Source organism: Psittacula echo (assembly GCF_963264785.1).
Source record: "Psittacula echo genome assembly, chromosome: 2".
Classification (NCBI taxonomy): Eukaryota; Metazoa; Chordata; class Aves; order Psittaciformes; family Psittacidae; genus Psittacula; species Psittacula echo.
Genome location: NC_137737.1, coordinates 147762540 through 147782263, shown reverse-complemented (window position 1 = coordinate 147782263; position 19724 = coordinate 147762540). Strand labels below are relative to the sequence as shown.

The following is a 19724-nucleotide window of genomic DNA, read 5'->3' as shown; positions in this document are numbered from 1 at the left end:
TGCAAAGATTTCAACTGCAAAGTAAATCCAGCTTTGTACCAAATGTCAAGTCCTGACTTTATTTCCTCCGCAAAAACATCAATCTCAGTATAAATCTCACTTCTACCTTTTTTTACTTTTTTTTTTTAAGGAAAGTTTACCTTGTATATAATACACACAAAATGCTTGGGTAAAAATAGGAATGAAATCATTGCTGCTATAAAGAGGAGGAGTGGCATACCTTCCCTGTCCATCAAGCTCCAAGCAGTTGGCACCCTATAAATCATAGGAAGCACAGGGGTAATTATAGAACTGGAAGCTGATTACTGTAAACATTCAGAAGTAGCTCCTAGTAATTGGAGGCTAAAGATAATGTGAGCATGATTACAACCACGAGGAACTGTGCAGGTCACTTACACCCCTATTCTTGTCTATTAAACTAGTCTTAAAACTAGGTTTTCTCACAAAGCAACAAGCAACCTAGTCAATCTAGCACCTTGTATATTAACAACCTGTTAATATCATGAATTACTTGTTCTCTGTCAGAATTAGTGTGGATGTGACAACACTCGGATCACCAGGATCTGCTTACTTTCATGTTGTGTATTAAGCAACGTAGCTAACAGCTTCTGCCAGCTAGTTCTGTCATCTCCTGGCATCCCTTCATCACTCCCAGATGCACTGCAACACATTTGTGGTGGAAAAAGCCTGGTCACAGAAGGGCAGCTTGCACTGGGAGTAGATGATGACGTAAAATGGGTTTTAGTGCCAGTGGTGTTCATTTCTTCATCCTCAGGGCAGCACTGAGAGAAAACTCCACCTCCTCTGCCCTTAACAGAGGGCAAAAATTGGTGAAGGTGAATCTGTCAGACACATTGTGCTGGACCATGAAGAAATACTTGATTCCCGCTTCAAAGAAGTTATACCAGCAGGACAAATATAACACCACTTTGGCCTAAAGTTATATGCTCTTTCTTGACAAAACGTTCTAGAACACCTGCAACATGATCAAGGGAGAAAGCTGTTTTTCTGGCATCAGAATGTGCTCTGCTCCTTTCCTCAAGTACAAAGATATGAAGAACCTGTCATTTTTATTCTGCTTAGAGAATTTAGCTTATTTATGGTTCTAATCCCTACTTGATCCTTACAAAGCTATTTACCTCAATTATACCTATCACTGATAACAAGTTCTACAAGTTAATTACCACAAGTGTAGGAGCGTTGTTTTCTATCCACATCCTTATGTTGTTATTATAACACCCCAAATTCTAGCTTTTTCTGCATTACAGGCAGAATTTTCAGAACAGATCAAGCTTTTGAAAAACCCACTCTTTTATTAAATAGTTACCTAGACTCCTATCTGAAATGATTTAGAACTTGGCCATATTATGACCAAGAAGACAAAAGCCCCTCAACATGATCTGACCTGAAGTGCTACAGAAAGTGTAGCTTTTGCTACCTGGCAAAAACTTCTCACCATGCTGTATAATCCCATGCTCCAAAAGTCTGCGGCCAAGCTGCTCTGCTTCAGTCCGTGTTGTGGCCTCTCCTTCCTGGATCAGCCAGTCAATGAACTCCGATGCCACGAAGGTCCGTTCGTACTTGACTCCTTCCTCTTCCCTGGCTTGCAGAAGAGTATTTTCAGAACTCATCAGCCTGTTGGGGGGAGGGGAAATTGGTAGGGAAAATAGTTCATCAGAAAAGCAATTCCAGCTTTTCTGGCAAATCCCACTGATATTAAGCAAACATGCGTGGACCTTTCACTGACTTACTAAATCTTTCCTCAAGCTATTAATCTAAATTTAGGATGTGAATTATAACTGCTTAGTCAAGAAATTTAGGCTTTACATATCCATGTGAAGTTAATGCTTTTTTGGATTTTTCCTAATAGAAAACAAGGTTTCCCAGTTTCACGTTTCCCCTGTTTAGTTCTTTAGCTTCTCTGAAAGCTACTGTATAATCAACTTTGAAACAAAATCAGCATGAAATCATGAGATTGTGACTAATGTATTCAAAACCTCCTAATTGCTTTTCAGTTAGCAGGACTATGCCCCAAAGTCATTTAGATGGTTTTGAAAATTCTTCCCATAAGCTCTAAACCAGCTTAAAATTCAAGAAAAAAGAGCAGGAAATTCAAGAGGGAAAAAAAAAAAGGTAGTTCTGTGGTTTGGGAGGTTAATAAATATTTAGCATACAACATTTAGTGATGCAGCTGCAATCAGTGACCTGAACACATTTTAGTATCTAAGTCTCAGAGTATCTGTGGCTCATCCAGCTCTGTGTAACATCAGAGTTCAGAGGAGCATTGTGAGGTGTCTCTAAATCTCCCAGCAAGTGGCATGTACCTAGCTTGAAGATACCAATAAAATTCTTCTCCATTCAAGTAACCTATGCAAATGACAGCATTAAAAAAAGTATTTTGTAGTATTTTGTTGATGCAAAAGTAAGGTTGACAGAAAGAGAAGACAATTTGGAAGAAGAAATGAGAATTGTCCCCTTGTGATGCAGGATCCCACATTTTTCGTTTTGTTGGGACATTAAACATCATGCATCCTTATTTACTAACTTCATTTTTCCTCATAATTATTTTATCTATTATAGGCTAACAATAGGACTAGTTGTAAGACTTCCAGCAGAACAGCTGCAGAATGGCATGGTTATTTTTTCCATGTAAGACTAATGAGTCCCCTTCTTTCCCCAACTATTTAGAAATTAAGGGCACAACTGAAGTACAATAGGAATATTCTGGAAGCACTTGATCTTTGCCCCTCTGATTGAAAGTTTGAATTTCATGTAAATCCACAGATGGGCTATCTGTTTCTTAAAATGCCAGCATGTCCAAAGTTCATGGAATATAACATCACCTCCTTTGGGAAGCATCAGAAAAACCTGTGTCATAAGAACACAGAGAGACATTTACAATGAAATCACAATGAAGAGGTTTGACAGGATCCAGCCCCTGTTACTTCACCTAAAAGACTGATTCCCTTGACTTCAACGGGAGATAACTAGAAGCCTGAACTGACTGGACCTGACCACCAGACAGCCAAGCATCAAACCTGGCAAAGACTCCTCAGCCACAGCTGTACGGCAGTGGCAGAGATAATGAACTGCTCTCTGGTGTGTCACTGCCAGCAGCTCTGAGCTGAGTAAGAACTAAAAATGTCAGAATCAGCTGAAGTCAGGGATGAGGCCAAAAGCAAGAATATGTAACACAGGAGACAAGTTTTTGACTCCAGAACTCTTGCAAAGACTTGATTCCTTTTCATATTTTGATTTACAAGCATCTGCATGCAAGGCAACATTTTGTCCCACACTAACCACATCTGACACAGACAGTGCTCCAAGAGACCGTCTTTAAACATGTCTCATTCACCAGCCTTTTTTTCTCCCCTGAAAAAAAAACAAACCCAAAGCTTGTGTCGTTTTGTACCATCTGCTGCATGGTTACCCAGAACTGGTTACCCAGGCTCTGCAGGCACCAAAGAAAAAAACCTTAGGATTGTGTTAATTGTTCTTTGATGAGTCTATAATTAGTTGACCAGCTCATTGAAGTCGCAGATAGAGAGGTCCTTGAAAAAGAGACGCTAATGGTTAGATTTTTGCAGAGACACAAAAGAAAATTGGAAAAATATCAAGTGGAAAAACACTCAGCTTGACATTTCACACCCTTCTGCATGTGCCCAGAATAGTACTGCAAAGGATTTGGACTTGTGAACAAACAGACACGACAAATTGACAGTTTAACAAACCCAGAAACAGCAATCCATAGACTTGTATCTCTAACTGAAGTAAATCACTGTAACGCCATGGCTGTCAACAAAGCTGTACCAACTTACATCAGCCAAAAACCTGGCCTTTCATTAGCCAGTATTGGAAATTGTCTCTATCTCTTCCATTTTCTCCTTGTTTCAAAAACCCACAAGGCTATTCATGTCAAAACATATTATTTGCTAAAACTGGTGTTATCCTGCATTAAGGGAATGTATTTAGCCAAACATCAAAATTCAAACCCTTTTCAAAGGAAAATTTTAACCTTGTTTTATCTAAATAACTGCACCAGAGGATAAATCTGATTTAACCACTGATGAGTTAAAACGAAAGTGATTCAAAGAATGCAGTCTCAAAATTATCTGAATGATTTCCTGATATTAAACCCATAAATCTGCACTCCTTTCACTGTGCAATCTGGTTGAAAAATCTCAGCTGGAGTCAACATCATGAGATGACTTATAGTTCCTAAACCCGATTGCACCAGACACAACAATCCTGTCTGACCAAAACCTACTGAGAGTTGCAAACGTTGTAACAATAGGATGCCTGCACATCTTTTTTTTTTTTTTTTTTTTAAGCTATGAACTGTCTGTGCTGGATTTATTTAAGATTTGCAGGGAGGCTTTCACTGAATAGGAAACATGTTTATTTCATTCAATCTGGTCCTATATATATATTGTCCTATAGATTAAGAAAACTGATACCATCCTTGGACCTAATAATAAACTATTCAATAATTTTCAGACAAGTCTATATGAAATCCAGTAGGTTTCATCTTTAGTTATATACTTTAACCTCAAAACACACACACAGAGAAAGGATTACCAAAGTCTGCAATGACACGCATAGAATTTGAACTAATGTATGGTTTTCTGTGCAAATGAAAGGAGAATACAGTCAGAGACTGATTTAAAATCTTCTAATTGCACAGGTACAGCCACCAAAGCTGTCCAGAGTAGATGGAGGAGGTAATGCCACAGAAGAGGATATCCAGGCTATGAAGAGCTTTGTGGCTACATATAAGGAGGACAAGGAAATGGAGCTCTTTGGTGGTGGAACAGTCCTACTGTCCCATGGGAGAGCACAAGGAATTTGCCCAAACAGCTGTCTGAATGCAGGGAACCTGCCTAACGCATCCATTCCTTTGCTCATGCAACAAGCTGCTATTCTTCCTAAAGCATTTTGCTCATTTCACCCCTTGAGGGTACAAATCTGAGTGGATTGACTGATGTTGGATAACATGTCCGCAGTTTTGGCAAGCACAAACTACATTAACTTTTGGATGTAATGGTACTCTAACCCTAATGTGGTGGGTGGAGAAGAGCAGAAAATACTACTATAATGCCTAACTTAAACTAGCAAAGCCTAGTGAATATCAGCAATATCTACAAAATTAGACACAGATTTTCAAAATATGTTGGATTCAGATAGATTTCTTTTGGCATGGTTGCATTTCTCTTGAAATTAGGCCCTACAGGCATTTTGATAAACAAGTTGAATACACTGGGACATGACTTCATGTCTGTGCATGAATACTTTTCTCTAGTTGTTGCTGTTTGATAACTATTTTAATTGCACTGAAATAACAACTTCATTCTCAACACTATCAGCAAACTGATAAAACAGGTATATTACACATACACACATTTCACTGCAGAACTTCTGTAGTAGTCTATCAGTATTAGAGTTTGAATGTAAAAGTCATCCAACGAAACTGAAGGTGTTGCTAATAAGCGTGCATGGACAAGGGACCTAATGAAATCTGAGTGTCTGCACACTCAATTTGCTACAATAAAGTGGAGCCCAGACAGCCCAAGTATGTGTTCTTATCTTCCATGAATATAAAATATTTCCAACGATCCATGGAGAATTTTGCCTAGGTTTGACTGTCACAGACTGGTTTTGAAATGCCATTTTAATTCTAAGCTATTCTATATTTAGCACTCAGGGCTGGTTTTAAAAGTTTCTGAACCCTTTAGATATGTTGCCTAGAAGCAACCACCTTATGAGGTTGCAGCTATATTTAGATATAGGTGCTGCTTTTGGCATTATCTCCTTTTCCAAGATCGGAACAATTCATACTGTTATGAACAGTTTTCTGCTAGTATAGTGTTGGACAAACTGGACACTAGACATTGGTTTGGGATTAGTTCTCTATGCAGAGAAATGGGGATGGAAGCAGACACGAGAGAAGACAGTTCTTCCCACCATGGCTCCTTTCATGCAGGAGTGTTATCAGCCGCACCAACAAAAAGAGGATTTTCTCACAGAACAGAAATAGAAATATAGAAAACCAATATAAAAAAAAAGGTTTGATACTGTTGACACACTGATTGGCTTCCATAGTACGGGCCAGGCTTGCAGGCACTGCGTGTTACAGAGTCTAAAGGAGCAAATGCTACGCTTAGTAAGGCACAGAAGACTTGGAGAATCGATTCCTCTGTCCCAGTGCACCCAATGAAGGATTTTTTTTTCCATATTTTCTTGTTTGTTATACAGTTTGTTTTTTTTTTTTTTTTTACTTGAAATAGTCACAGTGACTGAGTCTCAGGGAATTTTATATGATAGGTGCAACAAAATGAATGGCATTTACAATTATTGGTTTATATTTCAGTTTTATTGCTTTTTCACGAAATTGACCTTCAGAGCCTTCTTACCTTGAAAATAACATTTATCATCTGCTTTTAAACTTGGGATTTTCCTGAGTGCTTTATTCTAAGAGGGGAACAAAATTACTCCAGCCAGAAGAACAGCATCTTGCCAGCTGCTGCATGTTTCTGCTCTAACCGAGCAGAAGAGTGGGTAGCATCCAGTCTAGAGAAATACTTCAAGCTTTTTGGTAAATAACATGTCACAACTTTCACATTAGTTTATAGTATATGCCAGCATGTGTTTTATTCTCTCTGTTTGTAAGTACAGTGCCACAATCTCTACATCCTGAATGCAAATGTCATTAATTATAGACTGGGAACTATGGTTAAGCAGCCTAGTTATTTGACAGAAGTAATCCAGTGGGATATTCAGTATCTCATCATAATCATCTGTTTCAAATCTTAATTAGAAGCTCTTGGCTGGTTTGGGGTTGGTTTTTTTTAGACAACCTTTAATATAAGCTTTCTGATGTAAAAGCTTTGCAGACTGGAACATCGAAGATTAATTTCACTTATTACTTAAAATCCTATCTCCTGGTTAAGTTGTAGATATGGAGTCTCAACAGGCTTGTAGCCATTTGTTCAGTGCATTTTGATGTACTGGTTTAGGTCTTGTGATTACAGTTTTACATGACAAATCATATTTTAGTAATTATTTTTACAGAATAGAGTGCAAGGGCTTAAATTCACATTGAGTTCTCATGTAGGATACATTTACAACTCAGAACGTTGGAAAATACCATTTTATTTTAAACAAAATGCTACAAGTGAACATGGTAGAATAGCAAAGATAAGTGGGAGAGACAAGAGTTACCAACTAAAGTCACAGGATTACCCAGACCCATTTCTGCATAATCTGAAAGCCTCTGACTATTTAAAAATTGATTAAGAAGTAGCATCTATATCCTGTGGCACTACTCATCAACTACATCAACACATGATGGATACTGAATGCAACATACTTTTCATACAGTCTTTGTCCTCTCATGAACACCTTCACCTCATTGTCCAGTGGAAACGTCCCGTCATCTTTTCGGAAGCGATAGAACAGTTTGACATCCTTGAATTCCTTATGCTCATCACAGACTGAAACATACAACAGATTAAAAAATCTTCATATAGATATTAAGGAGTTGAGGATCTATTTAGCAGGTATCGCTGCTGAACTTCAAAGTAAGCATGTACAGAGCATAACCCCCTGTATTTCTGAGTATAAAACTTTATTCAGTCCTAATAACTGATGACAGGCTGGAGAAAACTTTTAGATATTTGTTCACCAGTTTTGTCAGTATTATTGCAAACATAAAAAGCAAAAAAAGCATCCATCTGCTGTATACCCAGAAAACCTTTTGATGAAAACAGTCTGTTAACTGTTTAGAAGGCCACCAATGTAGAACACCAAATAATTTCAGGATTGACAAACTTCTTGAAGTTATTTGTATCAGCTGAGCAATGTAGGAAAGCCAAGACTTGCTGCAGAAACAGTTACCCATGACAACTAGCAAATGGTAGGTACAACAGGAGCACACTAAGGAATGATAAATTAAGTTTATAAGACAGTAGCTGGTGATGGGCTCTCGTAAATACAGAACAGAGCTCCAACAGGGCTATAAATTAATAGGAAAGATCCCAACCAAGATGCTCCTAGCAGAGTTGTCAGCCCACATACATGGGCTCACCTGCTGCACAACAAGAGCAGGAAGTGGTACCCCTTTCACTGGACATGGGAGTTGAAAGGATGCTCTGAGCATCCTGCAGAACTTGATTGAACTTCTCTGAGTTTACCCTAGCTCATTTCACAAACTATTTTATTAAATTTGAGTGCAATACGTGAACGCTTTCAAGAAACACCTGCTCTATGTGTACTATATACACACACACATTTAAAATTTTGTATGGAAGTTATGGTGTCCAACTGGATCCTGAGGTAGGAAACGTTTGAAGGTTGTTGAAGCTTTCAACAAGCAGTCAGCAATGAAACATCTATTGCTCAATTAAATTAAGTCACTCAGGCATCCACGCAACTCTTCACTGACATTTTCTCAATAGAGGATTAAGTAGTCAGATCTGAATACCCTATAATTACTTTATTCTTTAACTATCTACCGTGAGTCCCAGTTTCCATAACAACCCAGCATTTTAATTTAATAGCCAAGCAGAAGCTGTAGAAGTGTCACTCATTCAATATGTGCATTTCTTACTTTAATTACGGAGTTGTTAATGTATTGAGATAGCAGCAGTATTGCTGCACATACAGTGACCCCTGAATGAAGTCAACATTCTTCTGTTCTCAGGCACTTGGTTTTTCTTAGAAAAGAAACAAATGGTACATTCTGCCTTTTTGAAATAGGTAATACTATATGCTTGAAATAGAGGCCTTGGATCTTCTGCGTTTGTGTGCTTCCTAGCTTTTTTTGTGCACCAAAAGGCAACTAAATGCTACTACTGAATTGGAATTCTCCTTTTCATCAGGATAAATTGTTATTCAAGAAGCTGAAAGGAACAGATCTCAAAGAGGCAACAAGTTTAGGAGAAAATTAATCAGGGCACAGTCGGACCACTAACTTTCCTGCAGCTGTACCAGCACTAATGTTTGTGCAGCTGGTGTGAGGGACAGGGCCAAAGAACTAATCCATCTGAGAAAAATGATCTTTTTTTGCCGGCTGATTTTTCAGATGGGTTTTTCAGCTGGAAAACTGTGCTCTGGGGAGCAGGGAGGTGAGGGCAGCAGGGAGAAAGAGGACACGATCCAGCTGGGGATCAGCAGCAGCATGGTCTCCAGTAACTTCTTGCTCTGTACTGACATAGGGAACATCACACCTCTTCAGCCTCTCCTCAGGACACAGGGGACCTTGCAAAGCAGCACAGTTCAAGAGACATGCTCCCTTTCTGTCAAGGAAAGGATCCTTCCTGTCCTATACTTGGAAGAGCACGAGTGGGATTTCCCTTTGTTTCACAGCAAAATTTAGCTTAGAACTTTGTAGCAGCTGATATTGCACTTACCATGGTGGATAATGCTGTGATCCAGTAATTTCTGCACCAGTTTAATTGCCGTCTCTCGGTCGGAGGCCTCCTTATGGTCAATCAGCCAGTCGATCAGCTCTTTGGCAACAAAGCAGTTCGGGTACGTCTTGAGGTGGTGTCGCCGATCTTTAATGACTTTTTCTTCATGCAGTCGGAGCCTGGGGATCAAATCGCCTTGTGAGTATCATTTGCAAAAAGCCTCTGTAACTATCAACGCTGGGACAAGAGTGGAACAGAGGCACCCAAGCCCTGCTTACAGGGTGGGCTTTGCAGGTGTTAGATGGAAGAGGAAGACACTCGGTCACACGTCACCACTGGCATCTGACCACCAGGTGATCCACAGCAACCATTTGTTACAACTTCAAACCCCGTACTGGGAAAAACTTGTTTTCTACCCAGTGGGAAGGACTAAATAATGAAGAACAGCACAACATACTAAGCCCATTAAAATACTTCCTGTACGTCAATTAAACTGTCAATAATTTGGAATTAATTTTCCCACATTATTAATACATTCCATACTACTCTTTCATTTTGTGGTATCACTGCTGTAGTTTTATTTTTTTTTTAATCTCATTCATTTTTTTAACTGTAGTTTCTTCCTTGGTTGAGTAACTGCATTTTGCCTCCAGCTGCACAAGCATAGTGTTTCTGGTTTAAAATTCAGGCACAAAGCTGTTCCAACACAATGTTACATAGCATAAAAAAGTTGCCTCCTACTCCAAATAAAGGAGAACTGATTTCTCACTTGGGGAATCGTTGGTAAATGCTATCTATCTGCCGAATCTCCCCATCATCTTGAAAGCAAGTTGGTTGGCTGGTTTTGGGATGCTTGGGTCATAATGCAGATCCTCATCAGAGTAAAGGATCCCTTGTTAGTAAAGTGTCGGGGGTTTTGAATCTTTACTTTTAGTCTTTTTGGTTTTTTTTCCAAATAAACAAAATTAGTAACTTTATCAATAAATTAATGGAGAGAGATTTTTTAAGTTTTTCAACAGTTTTCTGCTTTCTTGCTTTCATTTTAATTAAGTCTGGTTTTGTAGTGCTGTTTCTACACAACAGTTCTGAGGAAAGAACAGAAACAACAATACTTGAGCACCTACCACAAGCAAAAATATTGCCATTCATTTCCAAGTGGCCAGGATCCTACCTTGTAAACACTCTCACTGGTTTCAAAGATGTTCTGCGTAATGCTGTAATAATCATAGAGAGTACAACTATCTCTATTTTCTAGAGAGGGAGGTTAACATGAGCCTTGAGAAGCACAAAGGAGTCCAACCAATTTTCCTCTCAATGTGATTCCAGTATGAAACAATTCTTTGTCTTTAGAGTCAAAAAAAGGGAACATATTTGGCTGAAATCATTGAAGAAAATATTATTAGGGCATTAAACAAGGTTTATTTGGCTTCTACCTAAAAATAGTAGCAAAGCAATGTTTTTGTTTTGCAGCATTTAGCCTTGAACTACATGGAATAGCCAACCTGCAATATTAATTCAAAACCAGCTTTGCGAACATGATAAAAAATGAAGACTTTTGTATTAAAAGTACTGATAAATGAGATTAGTATTCTGGAAACAAGTGCTAGTAAACGTCCCATGCGTTGTGAAATTCTCTGAGCTAAAATACCTTTGCTTAAAGCATATTTTCCAGATGTGCTCTAGCACTTGTTGCCATACTTAGAAAGAAAAGTCTACACAGTTTTAACTATACAGCATGCAATTATCAGGATGTCTGATGGAGCTTTACATTTAAAATATATTCCAGGTTATAATAATGTTCATCCAGTATCATATTGCACAATAATCTGCAAGAACAAAACTAGGGAGAGAGTGTGCAATGCATGTGCAGACGGTTTGACCCAGCTTCCAGTCATCAGTTAAAGTCTAAATGGATGGAGTTTATCTGATACACGAGGGAAACCCCCTTCTGTGAAATTCTTTGTCCAAACGTTGCATAAGAGTGTGCCGGGACTGGTCTGGCATTCCACAAACAAGCCAGCAGCCAAGAGCCTCAGGAACGAGAATTTATGTCTGAAATTCTGACTGAAGGCTGCCCTGCCGTTGGGGGGTTTATAAGTATTTCATGTTGTCTGTCATGTCAAAAGACACTCGTTCCCCTTACGACCTTTTTGCTCACTCTGAGCATTTATAGGCTCTCTCTCTGTACCTTTTTGCCTATATTTATAAAACTCATAAAATTTTTATTACATTAAATATCTCTACCCACTTGCTAAAGTGCTCCAAATTTGCTAAGAGGTTATGAAATTACGAAGCCAGAGCATGACCATATAAGCCTCAAGAAACCTTAGAAACCAAATTTACCACAATTTACAAATGAAAGTGGGAACTTTTTCTGCAGTCTATAGCAATCATATCCACACTGAATTATGTCCAGGCTAATTTCTTTGGAATAAAGAACAGAAAGGGAACTCAGATTTTCTCCCTGGTGGTATATTCTGTTCTCCCTGTCAGACCTCCCTCGCCCCTACAAACCTGCTAAAAATCAAACTGTCTGGAGGAGGAGTACCTCCATAAACTGAAATTGTATGTAGTGTAAACTACAAATATAAAAGGTTCGGGTAAAGTTATTGAGCATGTATTGCAGTATGCAAATCAAAAGGTTAAGTAGGAATTCTAAAAATGTGTGTTCAGAAATATTTATCGGAGGACAGATCAGATGGGATAAAAACAAAAAAAAATGTAGCAGTGAATGCAATTATACACCGGAACCAATGCTTAAGTGAAGTGGTAAATGCTTTATCGCTTGACACTGGGGAAAAGGCTTCTCACCAAAAGACCCTGATGTTTTCCCATTAAATAATGTTAATAATTTCTCATCAGCTAGTCTGCATGATGACTGGAAAAGACATAACTTGACACCAGTCACATTTCTCTATCCAGAAGAAGTTTTTCTCAAGAGCTGCTTAAGAGAGTTAGCTCACTGACAAACCCTAACCTGTTAGAGCAGAGAAGAGAGAAGAGAGAGGGCAAACAAGAACTAATGATGGGAGGACACCTTGATTCAACAAGCCTTTGAAAAGTAGGACTTACTAGCTCAACACCAGGAACAATCTTATGTCCACCAATGCCTCATCTGTATGTAATTCTACGTATTATTCAAGATTACCTGCCAGATTTTGTGCTTGGGGCCACACTCTCCCTTACCTGCAGAAAACAATGTGAGAACTAAAGCATTTGAACAACTGCCTGTGAACAGTAACCTTTCTATATTTACAAATTGATATCCATGGCTCTTATTCATATCAGAATCAGAATCAGAATTACCAAGTTGGAAGGAACCTTCAAGATCATCGAGTCCAACCCATGCCTTACACCTCGACTAAACCATGTCACCAAGTGCCACATCCAATCTCTTTTTAAACACATCCAGGGATGGTGACTCCACCACCACCCTGGGCAGACCGCTCCAATATTTTATTATTCTTTCTGTGAAAAATTTCTTCCTAATATCCAACCTGTACCTTCCTTGGCACAGTTTGAGACTGTGTCCTCTCGTTCTGTCAGTTCCTGCCTGGTGAAATACTTACAACTCATAAAGACAATCTGTATTTGCAAGTGTGCATGCCAGAACAGTTTTCTTGGGGGCTTGTCTAAACAGGAGTTGCTTCTAATTAACAATATGTAGGGAGTCTTGCTCCAAATAGAAGTGCCTTCCTCCTGCAAAGCATGAAATGGGATAACCCAACCATACTGCTCCTGCTTTGCACTAAATGTGTTCAGAGTTAATCAGGAACAATGTTATTTGTTGAGCTGTCATTAGGCATTTTCTTTGCCAGCTATCAGAAGAGTCATGATAATGGAAAGATCCAAATCTTTGCCTAGAAATAAAGAATCAGACACTAACCTGGGAAGCCATCACTCTCGCAGCTACATGAAACTTCCATTTTGTTTTCCTCCAGGGAAATTAGGCATTTTGAAGTTTCTTGCATCTTTTCTGAACCACCAGGTAAGTATTTTAGAAAGGCAGTGCCTGCACAAGAGTCTAGCTTTCCTTTTAGACTGCTGAAAAGACCGGGCTGCTGGCTTTAGACAGAAACGATGTCATTAACTGGACCACAGTCCAAGTATCGCACCCAGCCATTTCCCTCCAATAAGTCTAGTAGTTTGTGCTTGGCTAGCACAGATCTTGCAAAGCACCATCCTGTGCTGATTTCTATGCATGAAAAGACAAAAAGCCTCCTGCTCTTCTTGGTAATTTTCTGAATAATTCATCTATCATTTTCTAGTAGTACATCCTATATAGACCCTATGTTTATCCTGGCAAGGCTCAGTAAAAATGTACAGGGAACAGGCTGGTTCCTGACATTCGCTAGACAGCATGGTATGAAGACTTGCATACTGTTCTCACCTCATTCACCTCTTTTAACCTTCCTAAAGCAATTACAAACACGCATAAATATGCATTTATCATAGCATCATAGAATCACAGAATAGTTTGGGTTGGAAGGGACCTTTAAAGGTCATCTAGTCCAACCACCCTTTCAACGAACAGGGACATCTTCAAATAGACCAGGTTGCTCACAGTCCCATCCAACCTGACCTGCTGCTAGGGATGGGACATCTACCACCTCTCTGGGTAACCTGTTCCAGTGTTTGACCGTGCTAATGAGTCCCAGCACGCTCACAGATTACTGCTACGTCACACTCTGCTTTAGCATATATCCTTGGTTGCAGTGACTGTCCCAGCTTGAGCACTGACAGTCAGCATGCATTGAACAACTGCAGTTTTGTCACCACAAGGTAAACTCTGAACAAAACCATATTGCATTCCTTGAAAATTAACAGTGACACACAGATGAAAAGCATTGCAGGTGGTTTCTGCCATCTTCTAATTAATTCACAAGTTTCATATACTTGGAACTTCCGTCTGAGACAGATTTACTTATTTCCAAGTAAAGCAAGTCACAGCATTCTTTGTAATAAAAACATATGGACAGAAAAATATCTTGACAATGATGAGGACAATTCATTGTGATTGAAGAGCACAGGTTTTCCACACCTCTTCTCAAGGGACATCATAGGTGCTCCACTGGCAAGTAGAATTGGGTTTTCCATTAGATAATCCAATTCTGTAGGAAACAGAAGTTTTGTGTTGTCCCAGAGCTCACAAAGTTTGGCTGTTTTCTTAATGTAAGCATATGACCTGCCTGCAGGCATCTCACTAAAAGCTGGCATTTTCCAAAGTGCCTTGGTAACTTAGAAGCATAATTCCCACGGAAAGTTAGAATTCACAGGTCAGCTGCAGACCCAATTCATTACAAAATAAGTGAGCATATGGTGGCGTTTGTGTATATATACGCACCCAGGAAAACACAGAACTGTGTGAAATATTCTTTACACTAAACTTTGCGCTGTCAGCCCAAATAAAAATAATAGGTCAATGGTGTTATAAACTTTGCACAGAGAGGCAGCTGTGAAGGTATCCTGCAAATGTGATGTGCATTGCTGGGACAAGCATTTCCAGCTGGGCTTGCCAAGTCCCAGCTGAAGTGTCAGCGGTTCACTGCTGCCTGTTCCTCTTTCTATTTATGCTTCAGCTCTGCAATCACTCAGTTCTGTTACTTGATATTCACAGGAGCTAAAATACCCTTTAAAACATGGGGTCATACTGGAAATAGGATGCAGATATTTCTGTGTTGGTAGCTGTGGCAGAGAAGGAATTCTACCTTCTGAAATAGGGTTAGAGAGGTTGTCTTCAAAGCAGCTCCTGATATCAGTTCTCATCACTGTGTTCATCTCCACTTTTTTGCCCGCAGCCATGTAGTCAACTTGAGGACATGCCAGAACACAGAGCCAGATAGAGATTTCAGGTAAACCATCTCTTGGTGCACTGCAGAGGAAAGCCTAAAGCTTCCAAAGAAGTGATAGTTCACCAGCACCCCTGTGGTTTTACACAAAACACTGGGGCTGCCTCTTTTATGAAGTCCTTTTTTATAAGTGCAGAAAGTAATAAAGTCACTAAGCCTGCAACCAAGCGTGCGCAGGGATATCCTCAATACTCATTATACCTTACTATAACTGGCAGGGGCCAAAGGAAGCTCTGGGGACCAGAGACAGGCACGGCTCAACATCTAGGATAAAATCAGAGTTCTGTCTTTTGGAGACACTATTTCAGCCCACAGATTCAGGCCAGAAATTCAGACCCACAGCCTCCCTTGTGAGTACTCCAGACTGGAGAGGAAATTAGATCTATGTGTTTGTATCGATCTGTCATAAAACTAGAAACCACTTGCAAAACCCACGTTTGGATTTTTAAACCTCAAAGGTGTATAATCTGAGCCTGTATCTGGTCTTCATTTAAAACAATACAGCAAGTTGTTGTAGATCTGCTAAAACACTGAATGTGAATAGGATCTTTAGATTAACTTTTATGTCAAGTTTTGGAATATATATGCTGGCATTTTTCTAGGATTTAACTCTGTAAGGGAAAGGAACGAATTCAAGGGGCAACTGACTCCACTTTTCTCTTTGGGCCATGATACACCCACATATGAGGGTAGTCTAACAGTAACACCAAACCAGAACAGTATTTGTTCATCTCTTTCTCAAGAAGCACGAAAACTCAGTATCTTGCAAGGTTACAGGTCTAATGACACTTTCTCCTTATGTCCACAAGTGGCTGATCTCCCTGCCTGCCGAGCCATTTCACTTCCATTTCACTTTAAACAAAATGTGTATAAACATGAGTAATGCCCTCAACTGCCTGAGCACTTCAATCTTGAAAGCATCTGTCTCACTGGAAAGCAGAAAACCAGGTTTTACAAAGACAAAGGCACAAAATGCAGGCAAGTTATTATTTCACCTGCACCTAGTCATAAGGAAAGTGGAAGTCTGCCTGTCTAGCTCCAGCTGCTTGCTTTCTGGGCTCAAGCTGTCAGAACTCAGGAACTTGCAGTTCTCCTCCTTAACAAGGAAGCCAAATATAATTGTGCTTCTCACTCATGCATGTATGAGCTGGGATGCACACATGGGAAAAACGCATGCAGATCAAGGTTTATGTGATACTGCTATGTGGATCCCCACAAGAACCAACGTACGTTTCACTGAAGAACAAGCCATCTTTGCTTACGTCCATCACCTAGGTTTTTTCACGTTATTTTTCTGTGTCTCCATTGCAAGGATATTCTTAGACTTACTAAATCACTAAGTACCACGGGGATTCATTTTCTCGGGAACTTCTTCCCAGTTCTAAACTGAAGATTTCTACCATACATTACCTAAATTTGAAAGTGCAGACCAGAAAACATGGGACAACTGTTGTTGTAGACATCCCTTCCCTGGATTAACACAGTAGCCAAAATCTACCAACTCTTGTGGACTTTGGCTGAAAATCATTCTCAATAAAGGAAGTATTTTATACATAAAAAACTGAGCAAGGAGCAGTGCAGGTTTCATGGAAGGCCAGTGAAAATCAATGAAATCTGTGTCAGGAATGCAAACATGTTTTCTCAGTAACACGGCTGGGAGAGGTGAATATTCCTCTGAAATGCTAAATGGGCTAAACAGGGTGAATATAAGAAGCCCTACTGGTATAGCTATTCCTGCTAGCATTGCCATTCAGGAACCTGGAGAGACAGACCAGGAACTGGGGAATAGGATGCTGGTCTGCATTGCTGTGGTCAAGAAGAGGGGCTGCAGCAAGGACACAAGGGGCTGAGGGTGCCAGAAAGCCCTGCTGTGTAAGCCCATGTCCCAAGGGAGTAGGGGAGCCAAAAAAAGCTACAGGCTGAGGGCCTTTATTTACTAAGGTTGGCATCTCTTTCACGCTTACATACAGGGAAAAGCTTGAGTATGACCCTGCTATGCTCTTGCACTGTGCAAGAAATGAGGAGGTCTTTCCACCCAACCATCTGACAGCAGATCTGAGGAAGAGCAGATCCATAACACCCAGAAAGCACCACAGCACTGCAGACACTAAAAGGTGCTGTTATGTGCCAGAGGTAACCCAAGAAATGCATGCAAGAACTGAAATTAGCCAAGTGCCTTATCTCAGGTGCGGTTGTGATGTTCCTCCCACCCTGTCAATGACTGACAAATAGTTTTGACAAGATGTTTTATGGCTTTGGGTAACCCTGATCTCAAAGTCCTTCCAGGCATGGCTGCTCTCTCCCTGAGTACTGCAGACCTGCAGGAGATCTTCTCCTAGTATTTTATGCTCCTCAAAGGGGCACTGACTGCATTACTCTCAGCAGCCCTTGGCAACCCTGCTGCAAGCAAGAAAACAATATCTGCCTTCAACATTAATAATACGTCATACTGCAGTAATATCTCAATTGCTTTTAGCAATCATTTCCCATCTCTACACAAAACTCTTAACCAATTACTATGCTGTGTAATCATGAGTGTCATTAAGCAAAAATAGCCAGTACCTGACAGGAAACAAAATGAGTAATAAAATGGTTAGTGCCATGTGCTGTTGTTAACAAACCCAATTTCATATTGAGGCTATGATTCAAGAGTTTTTACTCACTTTCAACAAATACATAGGTTCATCTTAATATAAGTATAGGTGTAATAGTCTTTCAATATACAGTACGGTGTATTAGAAACATCACACTTTATCTCTTCCAGTTCTAAATGAATAGCTGCCTTTTTTCATGGTTAGTATAACAGCATTACTAGGCTTTATTTTTGAAGGAAGCTGTGAAAGCAGTAAATGAAAACATATTGACTAGAAAATGCATTCTATTGAATTTCTTTAAATCAAAAAATAATCTTACCATATTTTGGCACTGATTCATGGGAGTTTTTTATCTGCTACAGCTGGCAATACCACAGTATGTGGGATGCTACACTGACAGAAGATATGATTCAAGGGAGTTGTTTTGCTGTCTTCCAGAAGCCTACTGAAATCCAGTGGCTGACCATTAAACTGTAACATGAAACTGGAACTGATGCAAATTTTTAAACACTTAAAGTAATGATCCATTTGACTGGATTGCCTAGAGGTGATTAAATTGTTAGTGGATGACCTTCACAGTGCAAAAATAGAAACAGAGGAACAGGTAAGACTATAAAATGCAAGGCTGTGCACTAACAACAAAACGCACTCCTGAAAACTGAGAACTTGAAGGCTGAAAGCAACAAAGAGTAAGAAATAGCTGATTATGCAGTAGCTAAACTCTCACAGACTACAGGCTATCAACAGGCTGAGACCATACAAAAAACCAAAGTCAATCTTAGCCTGTATTAACTGAGATGTTCCCAGAAATTATGGGAAATCCAGTTCATGTCATTGTAAATGATACTACAGGACATCATTTAAATATGGTGTATTTTTCATGCCATCCTCATTCAAGAACAATAAGCTCAAAGAGATGGAATGAAGCAGCACCATGCTGGTATGAGAAATTATGAGCCAGTCTCATGAGCAGAGAGATGATACTGGTTTGGAAGTCTGGCCTTACCTAAACAAGAAGTGAGAGGAATAGACGTGTGTCTGTAATCTTTCAGGTGAGTTAACAGCAGAGTGCAAGAAAAGCTCTTTAATTGATGCTCCATGGCCCAACTCTGCATTTTTTCCCTTGGGTGAAGTCTCTACATGTCCATACTCAGTTGGCTTTCCTGTCTCAATGTGCATACCCACTCAGCCTGCTGAGACCCAAATCATCAGGTTTGCAGGAACCTCCAGCCCCTCACCTGAGACCTTGTGAAGCTACCATGAAGAACTTGACTATATATACAGTCATAGTCACCTAGGTCTTTCTAAGCCTGAAATTTGCCTAAATTTATATTGTGGCACTTTCTTTTTTTTTAATTATTTATTGAATACTATAAAGTATGTAATTATTAAAGTAAACAAATCAAAATAGGATAGAAGCCTAAATGGACTCATGTTACAATCTTTTTCAGTTCCCTTAAGTTGTCATGTTTGCTTAAAAAAACCATCACTGCAAGTGTAAAACATAAGCCCATATGACCTTCACAGCCAGCTGGAGCAAAGAAATCAGTCTAATCCTAATTAACATTCTGCTCATTTATATGTGTTTTTCTTAAGGAGAAACCTGTAACATCCAATAAGGCTTCACTTCAAGTGCTGACTGAAAAAGAAGAAATGAACCACCATCTACAGAGAAAAAAATGAAAAATGTCTCAGAAAGCTATTGATTGCCCCAAACTACACTGAATGAGTCCCAAACACACCTATGCCAAATGGTAACAATGATTTTACTCAACAGTTCTGCAACATAACACTACTGTATTCATTTTTCAAACACAGAAATGATTGTTCTCCGACACAAATGTTTTAATGACAAAGAATTGTCCTATCTACTT

General features: G+C 39.5%; 1 protein-coding gene across 1 annotated transcript in view; it reads right to left on the bottom strand.

The window, feature by feature from the left end:
• DEPTOR (DEP domain containing MTOR interacting protein) overlaps nucleotides 1-19724 on the bottom strand; it is a gene marked incomplete at both ends in the record, with an annotated part of 71592 nt that overhangs the window by 37799 nt on the left and 14069 nt on the right. The window contains 3 exons of the mRNA XM_080610669.1: nucleotides 1457-1635; nucleotides 7367-7490; nucleotides 9408-9586. Coding sequence (XP_080466795.1) covers nucleotides 1457-1635; nucleotides 7367-7490; nucleotides 9408-9586 — 482 coding nt within the window. The remainder of the gene's footprint in view (nucleotides 1-1456; nucleotides 1636-7366; nucleotides 7491-9407; nucleotides 9587-19724) is intronic.